Source organism: Mirounga angustirostris, unplaced genomic scaffold (assembly GCF_029215605.1).
Source record: "Mirounga angustirostris isolate CCGP_5_RB_7025 unplaced genomic scaffold, mMirAng1.0.hap1 SCAF_8, whole genome shotgun sequence".
Taxonomy (NCBI): domain Eukaryota; kingdom Metazoa; phylum Chordata; class Mammalia; order Carnivora; family Phocidae; genus Mirounga; species Mirounga angustirostris.
In genome coordinates, this window is record NW_026991716.1 from 10,141,889 (window position 1) to 10,156,966 (window position 15,078).

At 40.4% G+C, this 15,078-nt stretch overlaps 1 protein-coding gene across 2 annotated transcripts in view; it reads left to right on the forward strand.

Moving 5' to 3' along the window:
* Positions 1–2,886: 2,886 nt before the first annotated feature.
* Positions 2,887–15,078, forward strand: part of DEK (DEK proto-oncogene) — a 33,300-nt gene continuing 21,108 nt past the window's right edge. The window contains exons 1-7 of one of the 2 annotated variants that reach the window (XM_064597114.1): positions 2,887–3,078; positions 3,448–3,604; positions 7,149–7,250; positions 7,510–7,619; positions 8,676–8,770; positions 10,196–10,316; positions 14,890–15,078. In XM_064597114.1, the coding sequence (XP_064453184.1) occupies positions 3,457–3,604; positions 7,149–7,250; positions 7,510–7,619; positions 8,676–8,770; positions 10,196–10,316; positions 14,890–15,078 (765 nt within the window). In that variant the 5' untranslated portion in view covers positions 2,887–3,078; positions 3,448–3,456. The remainder of the gene's footprint in view (positions 3,079–3,447; positions 3,605–7,148; positions 7,251–7,509; positions 7,620–8,675; positions 8,771–10,195; positions 10,317–14,889) is intronic. The other variant, XM_064597113.1, reaches the window with a different exon arrangement.

The window sequence follows — 15,078 nt, forward strand, 5'->3', positions numbered from 1 at the left end:
TCACAACCCATGATTCTCCTCCTACCTCACTGGCTACAGTAGCTTTCTCTCATCTCCTTTGCTGGTTCTTCTTCCTCTCCTGAACCTCTAAATGCTGGAGAGCTACAGGGTACAATTTTGACCCTCTCCTCATCTGTACTGATGTTTGCTCTGTTAATAATCTCGTCCAGTCTCAGGGCTTTAAATAATCTACATGTTGACAACTGCTAAATGTATGTCTTGACTAGAGCTTCTTCCCCTGAATGCCAGACTCTCACATCCAACTGCCTATTCTGAATCTCCACTTAGATTAATAGGAATCTCAAACCTAGTATGTCCAAAACAAAACAATTGATTCCCTTCCCCATTCCCCCCCCCAAAAGAAAAAAAGAAGCCCTGCCCTCCCACCCCCAACCCCTAAGGTCTTCCTATCCTTCAGTAACTAGCTACTTGGTTCTTCTGGTTATTGAACCAAAAACCAAAAGTCATCATCGACTCCTCTCTGCCTCTTAATACCCCATATTCTTTTTTTTTTTTTTATTTGAGACAGAATGAGAGAGAGAGAGCACATGAGAGGGGGGAGGGTCAGAGGGAGAAGCAGGCTCCTTGCTGAGCAGGGAGCCCGATGCAGGACTCGATCCAGGGACTCCAGGATCATGACCTGAGCCGAAGGCAGTCGCTTAACCAACTGAGCCACCCAGGCGCCCGTAATACCCCATATTCTTGAAAGAATTCTTTAGAATTTATCCAGTCTTTCTCCAGTGTTCTCATTTACTTATGGTCTCTTTTCTTTTTTTTTTTTTTTCTTATGGTCTCTTTTCAAATGTCATCTTACTAACAGTTATCAAATATGTAAAATAAAATCCCAGCCACTCTACTGGTATTTCCTATCTCCTTTAACCTGCTTTATTCTTATCACAATTAGTCATTCAGTATTTTCACTTATTTATGTTTCAACCAGAATGCAAGCTTGAAGATTACAGAGACTTACTTCTGATCTCTAACTCCTAGTGATAAGTAGGAGGTAGGTGCTTAGCAAATACTTTTGAATGAATACATGAATGAATGAAAAAGGATGGAAAGGGACTAGTGATGGTATTATGGGGTAGCAGAAGCACCTGGGCATAAAGCTAAATGCTGTGAAAGTGTAAATCATTTTGAAGATTCTGAGGGAAAAGTGGTCCTGGCAGAAAAGCAAAAAGCTGAAAGGCAGGATTGAGCTTGGCTTTCTGGGGGGAACATCAAAGAAGGCTTGTATGGCTGCAACAGCCAAAGGTGTCAGGGAGGTGATACTGTTAACAGCTGGATTGCATAGGACTTTATGAGCCGTATTTTGAATTTTATTCCAAGTATGAAGAGAAACCACTGGAGAGTTTTAAGCAAGAGAGTACCCAATCTGATAATTAAACAAAAACAAAAACAGAATCACCTCGGCTGCTGTGGCACTAGCAGGGGGCTGGGGGTGGCAATGTGGAAGCCACCCGACCAATGAGAGGCTGCTTCGGAATCCAAGCAAAAGGGTGGACAGGATTTGAACCGCATCAGACCAGTGGGAAAGATGGTATAAAATTTGAAGGTAGAAATGGCAGAACTGGCTTATGTTTTTGTAGGGGCACAAAAGGAAAAAGAGAGGATTCCAAGAGAATGTCGAATTTTTGCCATGCAGTCCAGATCCATTCAGGCAAATTTAACTCATCATATTTCCATTAAGTCCACTGACTAAAAGGATCCTGTGGGCACCTAGTGGTTGAGGTGTAGAGAGAAGAAACGAAGGGAATCGCACAAGAAAGGGGGAGCTATTGAGGGGCGAAAATACTGCGTTCAGGTATTGAAATGTTGAGTTCAAAAGGTATCTGCAGAGCTGGCCTAGAACTCCGGGAGAAGGGTCTGGACTGGGCAATACCATATTTACTGTACAATCTCCCCCACATTTACGGGTCAGACCTGGGCCATACCGTGATTCCTCTATTCTCTCTCTCTCTCTCACACCAACACACATACACACCCTTACATTTACGGGTCTGGAATGGGCAATACAGTGTTTCCTCTATTACCTCTCACACACACCCCTACACTTACATGTCTGGACTGGGCATTACCGTATTTACTCTATCATCTCCCCCATATTTACGGGTCTGGACTGGGCAATACCATACTTCCTCCATTATCTCACACACACAAATCTACATTTACGGGTCTGGACTAGGCAACACCGTGCTTCCTCTATTATCACACACACACACACACACACACACACGCCCCCCCCCCCCCATTTACAAGTCTAGACTGGGCAATACCGTATTTCCTATATTATTGCTCTCTCTCTCACACCCCTGCATTTACAGGTCTGGGAATAGATTTGTCTTTGGTGACGTGAACTTTCAACGTCGTAGGGTCTTCTTCCTTACGGTGCAACTTACAATCCATGGGGTCCTCAGAAATACGGCAGTTTCAGGACTCACCGCCAGCACGATCTCTGGAAGCTGTACGAGCCCACTCATTTAGTAATTCCCCTCGGCCTCTGTGACACACTAGGCAGCGACTTCCTGGGATGGAAACTTCTCTGCCACCAGCCGCCCGCCCCCTCCCGGGCGCAGGCTGCCCCCCTTTTCCGGGAAGGAACCGAGGAGACAATACCCAGGCAGGCCCCCTAGCGTTCTCGCGATCAGTCCAGCCAGGCCGGGGGCCGGCCGCCCGCTCGGGACGCGGCCCGCACGCTCCCCTCGCAGAGATCCCCCGAGCCAGGCCTCGCACCCCCGGCGGCCCCGGAGCGCGCCGCCCCCCGCCCCTCCGCCCCCGGCCCGGGCGACCCCTCGCGGCCCCGCCCCGGCCCGGGCTCCCCGCAGAGGCGCCGGCCGCCCCGCCTCCCCCACCCGCGCGCGCCAACTCCCAGCTCGCGGCCCTGATTGGCCGCCGCATTCCCGCTTTCCTTCCCGAACCGCCATTTTGAAAATCTTGTTGATTTGGAGGAGCGGAGAGCGCGGCGCGAGCGTCACGCCAGAGAGCGGCCCGCGCGCCTCCTCCTCCGGCGCTCGCCGCCGCCGCCTCCGGAGCCTTTTCGTGCCTTCGCGCGCCAGGCCCGCGGCGGCCGGCCCCGCGGTGAGGGCTGCGTCGGGGCTGGGGAGGACGAGAGGGCGCCGCGGGCCCGCCCGCACCGCCGCGGCCATTTGGACGGCGGCCTGGGGCGGGGGAGGGGACGCGGGGCGGCCGGCGGCGGCGGCGGCGGCGGGCCGGGCGGAGGGAGGGGCGGCGCGGCGCCCGCTCTTTCCCGCCCCGGGAGTGCGCGGAGCCCAGGGAAGTCGCCCCCGGGGAGTGAGCGCGGCTGTCCCGGCCGCGGGAGGAGGCAACTTTGAGGTCGGGTTTCCCGCGGCCCCCGGCGTCCTGGGGCCGGAAAGCGTCGGGCGGCCGCCCCGTCCCTGCCGCGGGGAGCGAGGGGACCGAGACGTGTGGCTTCCTGCCCGTCCGCAGGTCCACAGCATGTCCTCCTCCGGCCCAGCTGCAGAGGGAGAGGGAACCCCCGCCCAGCCCGCGTCCGAGAAAGAACCCGAAATGCCTGGCCCGAGAGAGGAAAGTGAAGAGGAGGACGAGGAGGACGAGGAGGAGGAAGAGGAGGAGGAAGAAAAAGGTGGGAGAAAGTCGCGTCCCTGGTGATGGATTTCACAGAAAACCGTTCTCTTGCGCCCCTTTTTTTTTTGCGCCTGGAGACGCTAAGTCGGAGGGATCTCCAGCGAGAATGTCTGCGGGATTTATCCCTTTTTGGTGCTGAGCAATAGCAGAGACCGAACTTGGTGAATCCCGGGGTTGGTAGAAAATATTTGTTAGCGTTGTTCCTACGTATTTGGAGTGCGGTTGACTTCTGGCCGGCGGTGCGTGTTCGTAACGTTTTCTCATTTGACAGGATGTTTCCAAGTTTGAGATCTTTTTAAAAAACCGTTAGCTTTTGAAGTTGCTGGGGTAGCCGCTTTTAATCTTCGTCTGGTGCTAATTTAAGTACAGGTGCTTTGCCTTTTGACGTTGTTGCGAGGTCCTTCGTGAAACCAGTAATGAAGTTGTTATGCTGGTCCTGGGAATACTTGGACAGCTCTCATATCTTTGCTGAACTTCAGCAGAGGCCCTTTTCAGAGGCTTGGGGGAGTTGACTCTCACGGGGAAACACCAGTGAAAGCTGTTGCTGCTTGAGAAAGTAGTTAAATATGAGAGCAGTGAACTATGAAAGAGTTCCGAAAGCTGTCTCAGTTTTGGAGTTGCAGAAGAGCAGTATTAACCATTATTTACCTAGAGGCACGAAACAGAAGAACCTTACAGAAATCAGGAGTGGTACAGCATTGCTTTATCCGGCACGCACGGGGCAGTGCCCGCTTCCTAAAAGGTTTGCAGACACTTGAAAATCCGTATCACAGTTCTTAGCATTCTCTGATGATGTTAGCCCAGTCTAGGTCTGTTTAACATAAAGCTCCAGCTCAGCCGTACTGGGGAAGGTTAAGTTTAAGTTTTCTTTCCAGACCCAGGTTTAACTGTCAGTTTCTTTAAAGTCTAAAGGTGCCCATGGTCAGCATTTTGTAAATACAATCTGGATTCAGATTACACGGTGTGCCTTTCGTTTGTTTAAAGTGGTAGGTGTTGTGAGAAAGGAGCCCTTCCAGACTTAAAAGTTCAAAAATGCTTAGAAAAATATACAAATTACTTGTAAATTATTCATAATGCAGTAACTGAAATTTGGCTGCAGTATGTCAACTATTAGTCCCAAATTTTCTGAGCGTTTTTTCCTCCAATTTTTTATTTTTTAGTCTCTTTTTAAAGACAGGGTTTTTTTTTTTTTATTCTTATGTTAATCCCCATACATTACATCATTAGTTTTAGATGAAGTGTTCCATGATTAATTGTTTGTGCATAGCACCCAGTGCTCCATGCAGAACGTGCCCTCCTCAATACCCACCACCAGGCTAACCCATCCTCCCACCCCCCTCCCCTCTAGAACCCTGTTTGTTTTTCAGAGTCCATCGTCTCTCATGGTTCGTCTACCCCTCCGATTTCCCCCCTTCATTCTTCCCCTCCTGCTATCTTCTTTTTTTTTCTTTATTTTTTTTATTCTTATGTTAATCCCCATACATTACATCATTAGTTTTAGATGAAGTGTTCCATGATTCATTGTTTGTGCATAACACCCAGTGCTCCATGCAGAACGTGCCCTCCTCGATACCCATCACCAGGCTAACCCATCCTCCCACCCCCCTCCCCTCTAGAACCCTCAGTTTGTTTTTCAGAGTCCATCGTCTCTAATGGTTCGTCTACCCCTCCGATTTCCCCCCCTTCATTCTTCCTCTCCCGCTACCTTCTTCTTCTTTTTTTCTTAACATATATTGCATTATTTGTTTCAGAGGTACAGGTCTGAGATTCAACATAAAGACAGGGTTTTGATACCACTTAGGTGATGGATTCCTGTGTGTCAGGAAAAATTATAGAAATCGTGTAAAAATACTACAAATGGCAGATATAGTAATGCTTGGGGGACTGATGATAGTTCAAATTGTGATTTTTTTTTTTCCAAAGTTACCCCTAAGCAATTCTGTAGTTCTAATTGCTTATTGTTCTATTCCCTCATTTGAGGTGTTTGTGGAACAACTAAGATTGTAAAGGTTTTTATCCTAGTTAGCCCTGAAAATTTAATTCTGCTGAGGCATCACAGAAATAAGGCAGTGTAGTCCATGCCAAATGAAGGTGGAATTGACTTGACTTGGGTGGGGGAGGAGCTAGTAAAAGATGACTTTTAGGTTTCTGTTTTCGGCAATTGAGTTGACAATATTATTGTTTTCTGAAAAGTAGAACTCACAAAGGTGAGCAGATTTGGAGATGATTGTGACTTCTGTTTTGATGCACTGCTTTAGGTGCCTGTAGGACATGCAGTGGAGCTGTCCAGTTGTTGGCCCTGATAGCGGATTTGAAACTCTTGACTAGGGAGAGATCAGGAACGTCATTAGCTTATAGATGGTAATCGGAGGTGAGCAAATCGTTTAAATCACTCAGGGAAAGGAAGTAGCACAATAACAGGGTTTGCTTTAGAGTGCATTGTCTTCACCCTGGACACCATTGCCAGACTAAACCTGCTGGAATCCCTTTATCCTTCCTAATTCTTTATGTGCAAATCCTTATGTCTCCAAATCTTACCTATCCTTCAGAGCCAGCTCCAGTGTTTTGATCGTTTTTCCTTAATCCAAAAATAATTACTTTCTTCAACGCAGAGAACTTTTATTTGTAGATTTCCTTTAGTATTTTATCATCTTCTGCTTGGAGTATGATTGTGTCTCATCACCACCAGTAGACGTGATCTCTTTCAAGAGTTATTCGGTCTTAACCATCTGTTCATCCCCCCCCCCCCCTTAGTAGCTAGTGAAGCTTTGCACAAAACAGGCATTCAGTTGAATGAAGGAAAGGACCTTCAGTGATATAGTGTCCTCTTTTTTTATCTGAATTTATCTCAGTAGGTAAATCGTTTGGATTTTTAAGCTCAGTGTTTTTACATTTTTAAATATACGTTCTATATCTTCTAGCCTTTTTTTTTTAAATAAAAGCAGTCTGTACTCTAAAACAATTTAACTTTTTTAGAATGATTTATGACCATTGTTATAAGCATTTACTAAACTACAAAGTAACGTCCTCCCAGTCCATTGCAGTAAATGTAAACTTGTAGAATTTTACCCTATTTATAGCAACTTGTTTTTCTTTCATCTGCTTACTGAATTATTGCTTTTCTTTGTATGTTTTTGAAGTTGTTATAATCTCAGTCTAAACTTCCTGTTTGATGATGTACCATAAACTAAATCACAATCAACAGAATTAGGTCTAATCAAAGAGTAGGCTTAGTGAGGGCCTTAGTGATTTTTCACAAAGTGACTGGACTTTCATTAGCAGTAATTGTAGTTCAATGAAAGTTTGTTTGCTTTATGATTTTTTTTTAAACTGGATCCCTTGTGAGTTTGCCAGGTAAGTAAAATGCTACTCTAAAAATTCAGTGATGCTATTAGTATTTTCATCTTTCATCATTTGCTTCTCAAAGTCATGCTCAGAAGAAGTGTAAGGTATTAGAGGTTTCTGCAGTTTTTTCTACGTTTATCCAGTAAATATGTTTTTTAAGCTTTTAGCTATTTAAGAAGTATTAAATTAATTTCTAGAAAAGAGTCTCATCGTGGAAGGCAAGAGGGAAAAGAAAAAAGTAGAGAGATTGACCATGCAAGTCTCTTCCTTACAGAGAGAGCCATTTACCATTGCACAAGGTAAGTTTATTCTGTTCTTTCCATTTTATGGTAAAAATGCCTAAATATACAAAATGATGGTCAGCAGTGCTCAGTTTTACTGTTTACGAAGTAGTTATGTATTATGAGTATAATTTTATTTAGCTTGCCCTATTCAGCAAAAGCTGTATGTAAATTATGCTGTAAAATAATCGTGATTAAAATAACTTTGTAAATGTATTAACACGTAATGGGTATTTAATTATTACAGTGTTTTTTGTTTTTTTTGTTTTTTTTCTAGGAAAGGGGCAGAAACTTTGTGAAATTGAAAGGATACATTTCTTCCTGAGTAAAAAGAAAACAGATGAACTTCGAAATCTACATAAACTGCTTTACAACAGACCAGGCACAGTTAAGACCATTTTTCTATCTTTAACCTAGTAACATGTTTATGTATTAAAATACTTCACAATAGAAGCATTATTTTAGTTCTGGAAAGGACTTCAGCAATCAACTAGTTCCAATTTCTGTACCATATAGTGAACAAACTGAGACACATACTTATTAAATGATTTATCATAGAATACATAGATATTAGCAGATAGGATTATAATATCCAGGCCTTGTACTATAGTTGTTTTTATGCCAAACTGAAATTTCAAAATGTGAAATCCAAATTGTGGTGATTTTTAGTGATCTTTAAATGTATTAGAAATAATTTATTTTTTGGATGTTTCTAGCTATTCAGAATAAATGATACAGTATAATTGTATTTCATTTTGAGCAAATATCTGATAAATTAGGTGGTAATTCTTTGTCAGGGAATTTGTCAGAACAAATCAGTATTTCATTTACCAAATTACACTGTACATACAACTTCAGTGTTTCGTATAATTGAGAGGAAATTTTGCTTTGGGTTATGCATGGGCAAAGTGAAGTTTGACGTTGTTAGAATCAAATGTCTGAAGCACGGTATAATTTCATGTCATCCTGACTATAATCTAATTTACACAAGTCTTATTATTGCTAAATGGTATTAACTTTTGGAGGTCCTCTGTTATTTTTAAAGAGTAAAATCCATGACTCTCTGATTTGGGAAATAAATATTACTAGTAACTTGTATTACTTAGGAAAAGGGAGTTTTCCTTTTCCAAGTTTCCAAGAAGTAACTTTCCACATCCCCTAGTATTGTCAGGTAACGTTTAGTTGTAGTTTTATAATTGCCAGTAAAAATTCCCAGATGGAAATTCATTCAAAGTGAAATTGTTATTTTTAAAGAATTAAACTTATAAGCCTTTTATAACAATATTTTAGTAACAAGTACACTTTTCAGTTGTGAATAAGAAATTTTGAATAAACCACTATTATAAGTGGGAGACAGATATGAAAATACAGATGTTGGCTTTGAATTTTTTTCTTATGTACATTACTGGGTAATAGCATTAATAATAAGGGAAACTTTTTCAGGTGTCCTCATTAAAGAAGAATGTGGGTCAGTTCAGTGGCTTTCCATTTGAAAAAGGAAGTGTCCAATATAAAAAGAAGGAAGAAATGTTGAAAAAGTAAGTTATTTTCATAAGTATTGTGTTTTGATCAATGTGTTATAAGTTTATTTTTAAACATTTAAATATGACCATTCAGACATTTTTAGGAAACTGCTAATTCTTTGCTTTAAATGCCAAGATCTGACTTTTTCATAACTATCAACTTGGGATGTTCATTACTTTCCAATAGTGACTATTTAAGAATATTGAAAAGTCACTAAAGACATTTCTATTTCTTAGAAGAACCGTATACACAAGTTGTTCACATTGTCCAAAAGATAGGTCTAAGGGGAATATAGTGAAAAAACTCCCCCACTCTTGCTCCCTGCCAGCCACTCTGTTTCCCCAACTTATAGGTACCATTTAAACTATTTTGAAGATAACCAGTTTGATAGGAACAGTGTTCTTCACCATAATGCAAGCAAGATACTGTATTAAGAGCTTTTGTTTGTTAAATCCCATGTAGTTTAAGAGTTATAAATAATAAAGATGATTACCTATTCCTTCATCAAAATGTTGTCATAGTGGAGTGCTGAGGGGAAATGTAGTATTTAATCACCAATCCGAAGAATTGTCAAATCCATGAATTTTGTAGTACTGAAAACCTTTTACATTATTTCCTAGTGAATTGACTTTTTTTTTTAAGATTTTATTTATTTATTTAACAGAGAGAGACACAGCGAGAGAGGGAACCCAAGCAGGGGGAGTGGGAGAGGGAGAAGCAGGCTTCCCGCAGAGCAGGGAGCCCTATGTGGGGCTCAATCCCAGGACCCCGGGATCATGACCTGAGCCGAAGGTAGACGCTTAATGACTGAGCCACCCAGGCGCCCCTGACTTTTTTTTTTTTTTAATGTAGGCTCCATGCCCAGCATGGAGCCCAACGTGGGCCTTGAATTCATGACCCTGAGATTGAGACCTGAGCTGAGCTCAAGAGTCAGATGCTTAACCAACTGAGCCACCCAAACGCCCCAACTTAGTTTATTCTTTTTACTGTCTTTAAAACTTACAGGCTCCTGGGTGGCCCAGATGGTTAAGCGTTGGCCTTCGGCTCAGGTCATGATCCCAGGGTCCTGGGATTGAGCCCCACGTCAGGCTTCCTACTCAGTGGGGAGCCTGCTTCTCCCTCTCCCTCTGCTATTCACTCCACTTGTGCTCTCTGACTCTCTCTCTCTGTCAAATAAATAAATAAAATCTTCTTAAAAATAAAACTTAATTGGTAAATGGTGTTTTCAATTTATTAATCATATCAGTTTTGGTATATGGTTGTATTTTGTACATTAGTCAAGATTATTAGGAAAGTACTTTTTAGATTCGGAGGAACATTGGATGTTTTTTTAATGTTTGTACCTGAGCCAGTTTGTTTAGCAATTGTCTTTATGTTGTGGAGAATATTTATAAACTTTGCTACATAATAAACTTGGTTTCTTTCATTTTCTGTTTTAGATTTAGAAATGCCATGTTAAAGAGCATCTGTGAGGTTCTTGATTTGGAGAGATCAGGTGTAAATAGTGAACTGGTGAAGAGGATCTTGAATTTCTTAATGCATCCAAAGCCTTCTGGCAAAGTGAGGACCGATTTTTATTATTTCAATACAAATCAATTATTTATAGACTCTCCTTTCTTTTTTTATGGAACAATTTAATTTGTTAGCAGCATTGCTTGTCAGTATTCAGTATTGCCTTCTACATTCAAAGAATATACTACTCTGTTGACATATCTGCAACAATTTCATGATAGAAATAACATAGAAGCCAGACAGATCTATCCTCTTATCAGATTAAAAAAGGTATAAGATTGAGAAAAATAATTATTCACTAAATTGATGTTAAATGGACAGAAATACAAACTAAATTCCAGGGTTATATATCTAGAAGGCACTGGAAGAACAGAAACAGGTTGAGTTGAGGGTGAGGTGTTGGGTTGGGCAGGGAGGGTATGCAACCTTCAACTAGGTCAGGAAAGATGAGATGGGGTATATTAGAACTGGATATTTTCTAGACACTGGAAGAAGGTTATGAAAATAGAACATTAAAAAACAAACAAACAAACCCAAAAACTGACTCTTACAGGTTTCTTGGATTGGGTTTCCAGAATCAGCAGAGCCCAGGAGTTGGACAGGGAAGTAAAATGGCCTTATACTTTCCCCCATTCTTCCCTAAATTTAGATTAGGTTTGCCCGGATTGTTTAACAAATGACATCACTGATTTAAAATGTCTCTTGAAGTGTTATTTACATGACCTTGCTTTTTAGTTTGAAGTTTGTCAGTATATATTTTCGTATTCTTCTTTATTTTGATAGCAAAGAAATTATGAAGAGATATAGAGGACCTAGGAGTTCAGGGGAATACCACTGGTGAGGGAAGAGGGCATAAAGATTAGAAATCAGAAAATAGCTCTGGGACTTTGGTTTTATCTGCTGTTGGTCCAGTTTACCATTAGCTCGGCAAAGACTGATAAAGGATATTTTTGTAAGTTGTCATGCAACTAAAAACCCAAGGGCCGTGGTGAATCTTTTGTTTTTGGTATTTTGAATTGGCTTAAAGATGAGATTATCTATTTTTCTAAACTTTTACTATGGCCAGACCTCTACTTAAAATTTCATGTGACAAATTGAAAACCATTTCTCCAGAAGACATTACTAAGTTGCTTAAGTTATGAGGGATGTGTTTATATTCTTTTCCTCAGTGATTTAGGACCTGATTACTCTCTTAAAAATTCATGAGGACTCCAGAAGCTTTTATGTGGTTTATTTTGATATTTACTGTATTATAAATAAAAACTGAAAAATTTTTAAATAACAGTAAGCCTACTACATGTTAACACAAGTAATATTTTGTATGAAAAATAACTATACTTCCAAAAAAATTAGAAGAATGGTATTGTTTTATATTTTTGCAAGTCTGTTCATGTCTGGCTTAAGAGAAGACCGCTGTATTCTCATTTGCTTCTGCATTTCAGTCTATTGCACATGTTATTTTTTTGCTTAAAGTATGTAAAGAAAATCCGCTTCTCACAGGTAAGTAATCAGAAAAAGGAATATTTTAAAAGCTTTGAGATAATTACAGGTGTTCTTTGATACAATACCAAAACTCCACAGTGGTAGTTTATCTAAAGGTTAGTTGTAATGTGGTGTCTGAAACCAAGTCAATGAACTCTTAGACCTTTTATCTATGATTTTGTAATTGCATTCACCATTTGGAAATTACTGGTTTTCTGAATTATGCAGATCTTCCAAATATGGGCACATTTCCATTAAACACTGTCAAAAAGTCATTCATTAATATAATCACCATCTCATGAGAAGAATCACTAGGTATTGGGAGGCTGTTAGTTCATGGTGATGGATGTGAATTATCCCTGTGAAGTTTTGAAATTTGTCATTGGCAATAAATACCATCAGTTGCTTTCCTTGCAGTGACAGGCTCATGTTCATTTTGAACACATGTTTTTTAAATACCTGAATCTGAATAGGCAGACTTTTACAGTTCTTTTACAAACGGTGTTTCATGGGAGAGGTAGCTAGCTTAGCTCACAGCTCAGTTGTGCAAGTGCTTTTTCTTGAGAAAACCAGTGAAGTTCAGTAAGTAGCAAACATATTCTATGTGTACCTCCCGTTTTGTTACAGACTGCGTAAAGACATGTACTCACAGGTTGAGAGCTAATACAATATTTACTGCTGCGTCAAAGGCATTCTTTTTTTTATTTTTTTTAAGATTTTATTTATTTATTTGAGAGAGAGAATGAGAGACAGAGAGCATGAGAGGGAGGAGGGTCAGAGGGAGAAGCAGACTCCCCGCCGAGCAGGGAGCCCGATGCGGGACTCGATCCCGGGACTCCAGGATCATGACCTGAGCCGAAGGCAGTCGCTCAACCGACTGAGCCCCCCAGGCGCCCCGTCAAAGGCATTCTTAAAGGAAACACCTTTTTCTTCTTCCTTCCTGGTTTGGGGCTGTGAGGAATATAGTGACTGTAGCACAGTTGGCTGCCTCCGCCGTCGTTAGTACTGAGGTGCCAGCAATTTTACAGCCACCTTGCTTTTGCAGAGTCACTACAGATTCCAACAGTGAAAAGAGGAAACTAATAATGCCTTGATATTATATTATTATTATTATATTATAGAAAATAGTTTTGACCTTGTGGGCTTCTGAAAAGGCCTCAGGAAGCCCCAGGTGCATGAACCATATTCTGAGAACCACTCTTAGCCTTACAGAATCCAACTCTTAACATCCGCTTTCCGTATCTGATTCTGTGAGAACTACTCTTTAACCTAATGATACCAATCTCAAGTTATTTTCTACACTACCATACCTTTCTGTCAGTTCAGGAAAACACTATAGACTCATTAGTACTGATTTCTTTCTCCATAATAATAAAATTATTGAATTAACATTGTTTTACTATCCTCATTTTGTGCTTCTGACTTGATTATCTGTTTTTCAGATTTTGTTCTAAAAGGGATGATGCTGTTGACTCTGGATTCTGGTTAATAGATTCAACTATTTTTAGAACCAATATAGGAAAGCTCTAAAACATTTATGTATTGTTACTTTTTTTTTTAACCTCTTTTATTTTTGGAAGTTGAATTTTCTTGATTGATTACTTGAATAATTTAATGTTCTTCCACTTCCTGTATAAGATTATCCTGCACCCATCATCTTACTACTGATTCCATATACAGATTATATTCTTACTACCTGTATCTGGTTCCTGAACTGAGATAGTAAGGGATACCACATTTTTCTAATATATTTGAGTCCTGGATTTCATATAATGAATAGGGAGAGTTTGGACAGTGAGAGTCACCTTTTCTCCAGTGAGATCAAAGAATTTATCCAAATGGATTTAGTTCCTGGTACTAGTTGGTAATAGTAACAGGTCTCATAACAAGGATATCTGTATATTTTCAAGAAAGTTTTTTATGGAAACTTACAGAGAACCCCTCTGAGAAATATCATTCATCCACTAACTTAAAATTCCTGAAGTGACCTACATTGGCTGCTACCCAGTCTGCCTGTAGGAAGGATAGATTTTTGGGGGCAGCTAGAGGCTATCTTGTGGATTGTACATAGCCTGAGAACACTACATACACAAAACAGCCACCTTTTCTTAATTTTTGTGCAGGTGATGGTGACCTTTAAGACTGGCAGTTTCTAGGAGAGAAACAATCTGTGGTTCTCCTAGCTTTGTGAAAGATTTTGCGTAAAGTTATCCTAACATTTATACAATTGTATATCATAAGGTTATGTTATGGAATTTTCCTTACTATTTCTGCTTATTGTAGAAAATAATATAGGCAAAAATAAAAACTTAAAAGATACCTATAATTTTGGAAATTTCAATTCCTCGAGGTATATCTTTTCAGATCTTTTATGCAAGGTTATTTTATGGTTTTCAATTTCAAAAGTTAGCAAATACTCCCCTAAGAAAGCATTTAAGAATTAAATTTGTTGGGTAATCAAATTGTTTCCTTGCGTGATCTCTGCTTTTTAAATGTGCGTGGTTTAATTAAATATCAGAGCAAAACACAATACATATATTTTGTGGTTCTTAATCAGCTTCATAATTAACATACCCAACACTAATTGCATATTTAGAGTCATCAATGAGAATATAATCCTGGCATTACTGAAAGTAGAGCCCAGAGGTAATATGAATATAAACTATATAGATCATAAATTCAGGATGTGTAAAGTGAGGTTTTGTTTCCTTTACAGATGGCTCCGGTCTTTTGATTGGAGGTTCCCCTAAAGCAAGAAGCTCCTCTGGCATTGACGGTTTTAATGCTAATAGGAATGAAATAAATTACAAGTCTAACTCAAAATATTGCCTTGATAAAGTGTAAATAACTGAGCTTAATGCAGTGTGTACTTGGGCTTCTAATCCCATGTCAGAACACAGTATTTATTTCAGCATTTGTGAAGAGTCTTGCCTAGGTGTTAGAACACAAATGAAAGGGTATTGATAGTGTGGACAAAAAGATCAACTTGACACTTTAAAGGTGAATTGTTCTCTGTAAAACTGCTAAGTTTGGAAATACTTCTTGAGACAGGAACAAGAATGAGTTGATAAGTTATCAAAAATGATTGACTTGGAAATACAATAGCCCATTGGTGTTATCTTTATTTTATTGTACACAGCCATTGCCAAAATCTAAAAAAAGTTCTAGCAAAGGCAACAAAAAGGAACGGAACAGTTCTGGAATGGCAAGGAAAGCTAAGCGAACCAAATGTCCTGAAATTCTGTCAGATGAATCTAGCAGTGATGAAGACGAAAAGAAAAACAAGGAAGAGTCTTCGGATGATGAAGATAAAGAAAGTGAAGAGGAG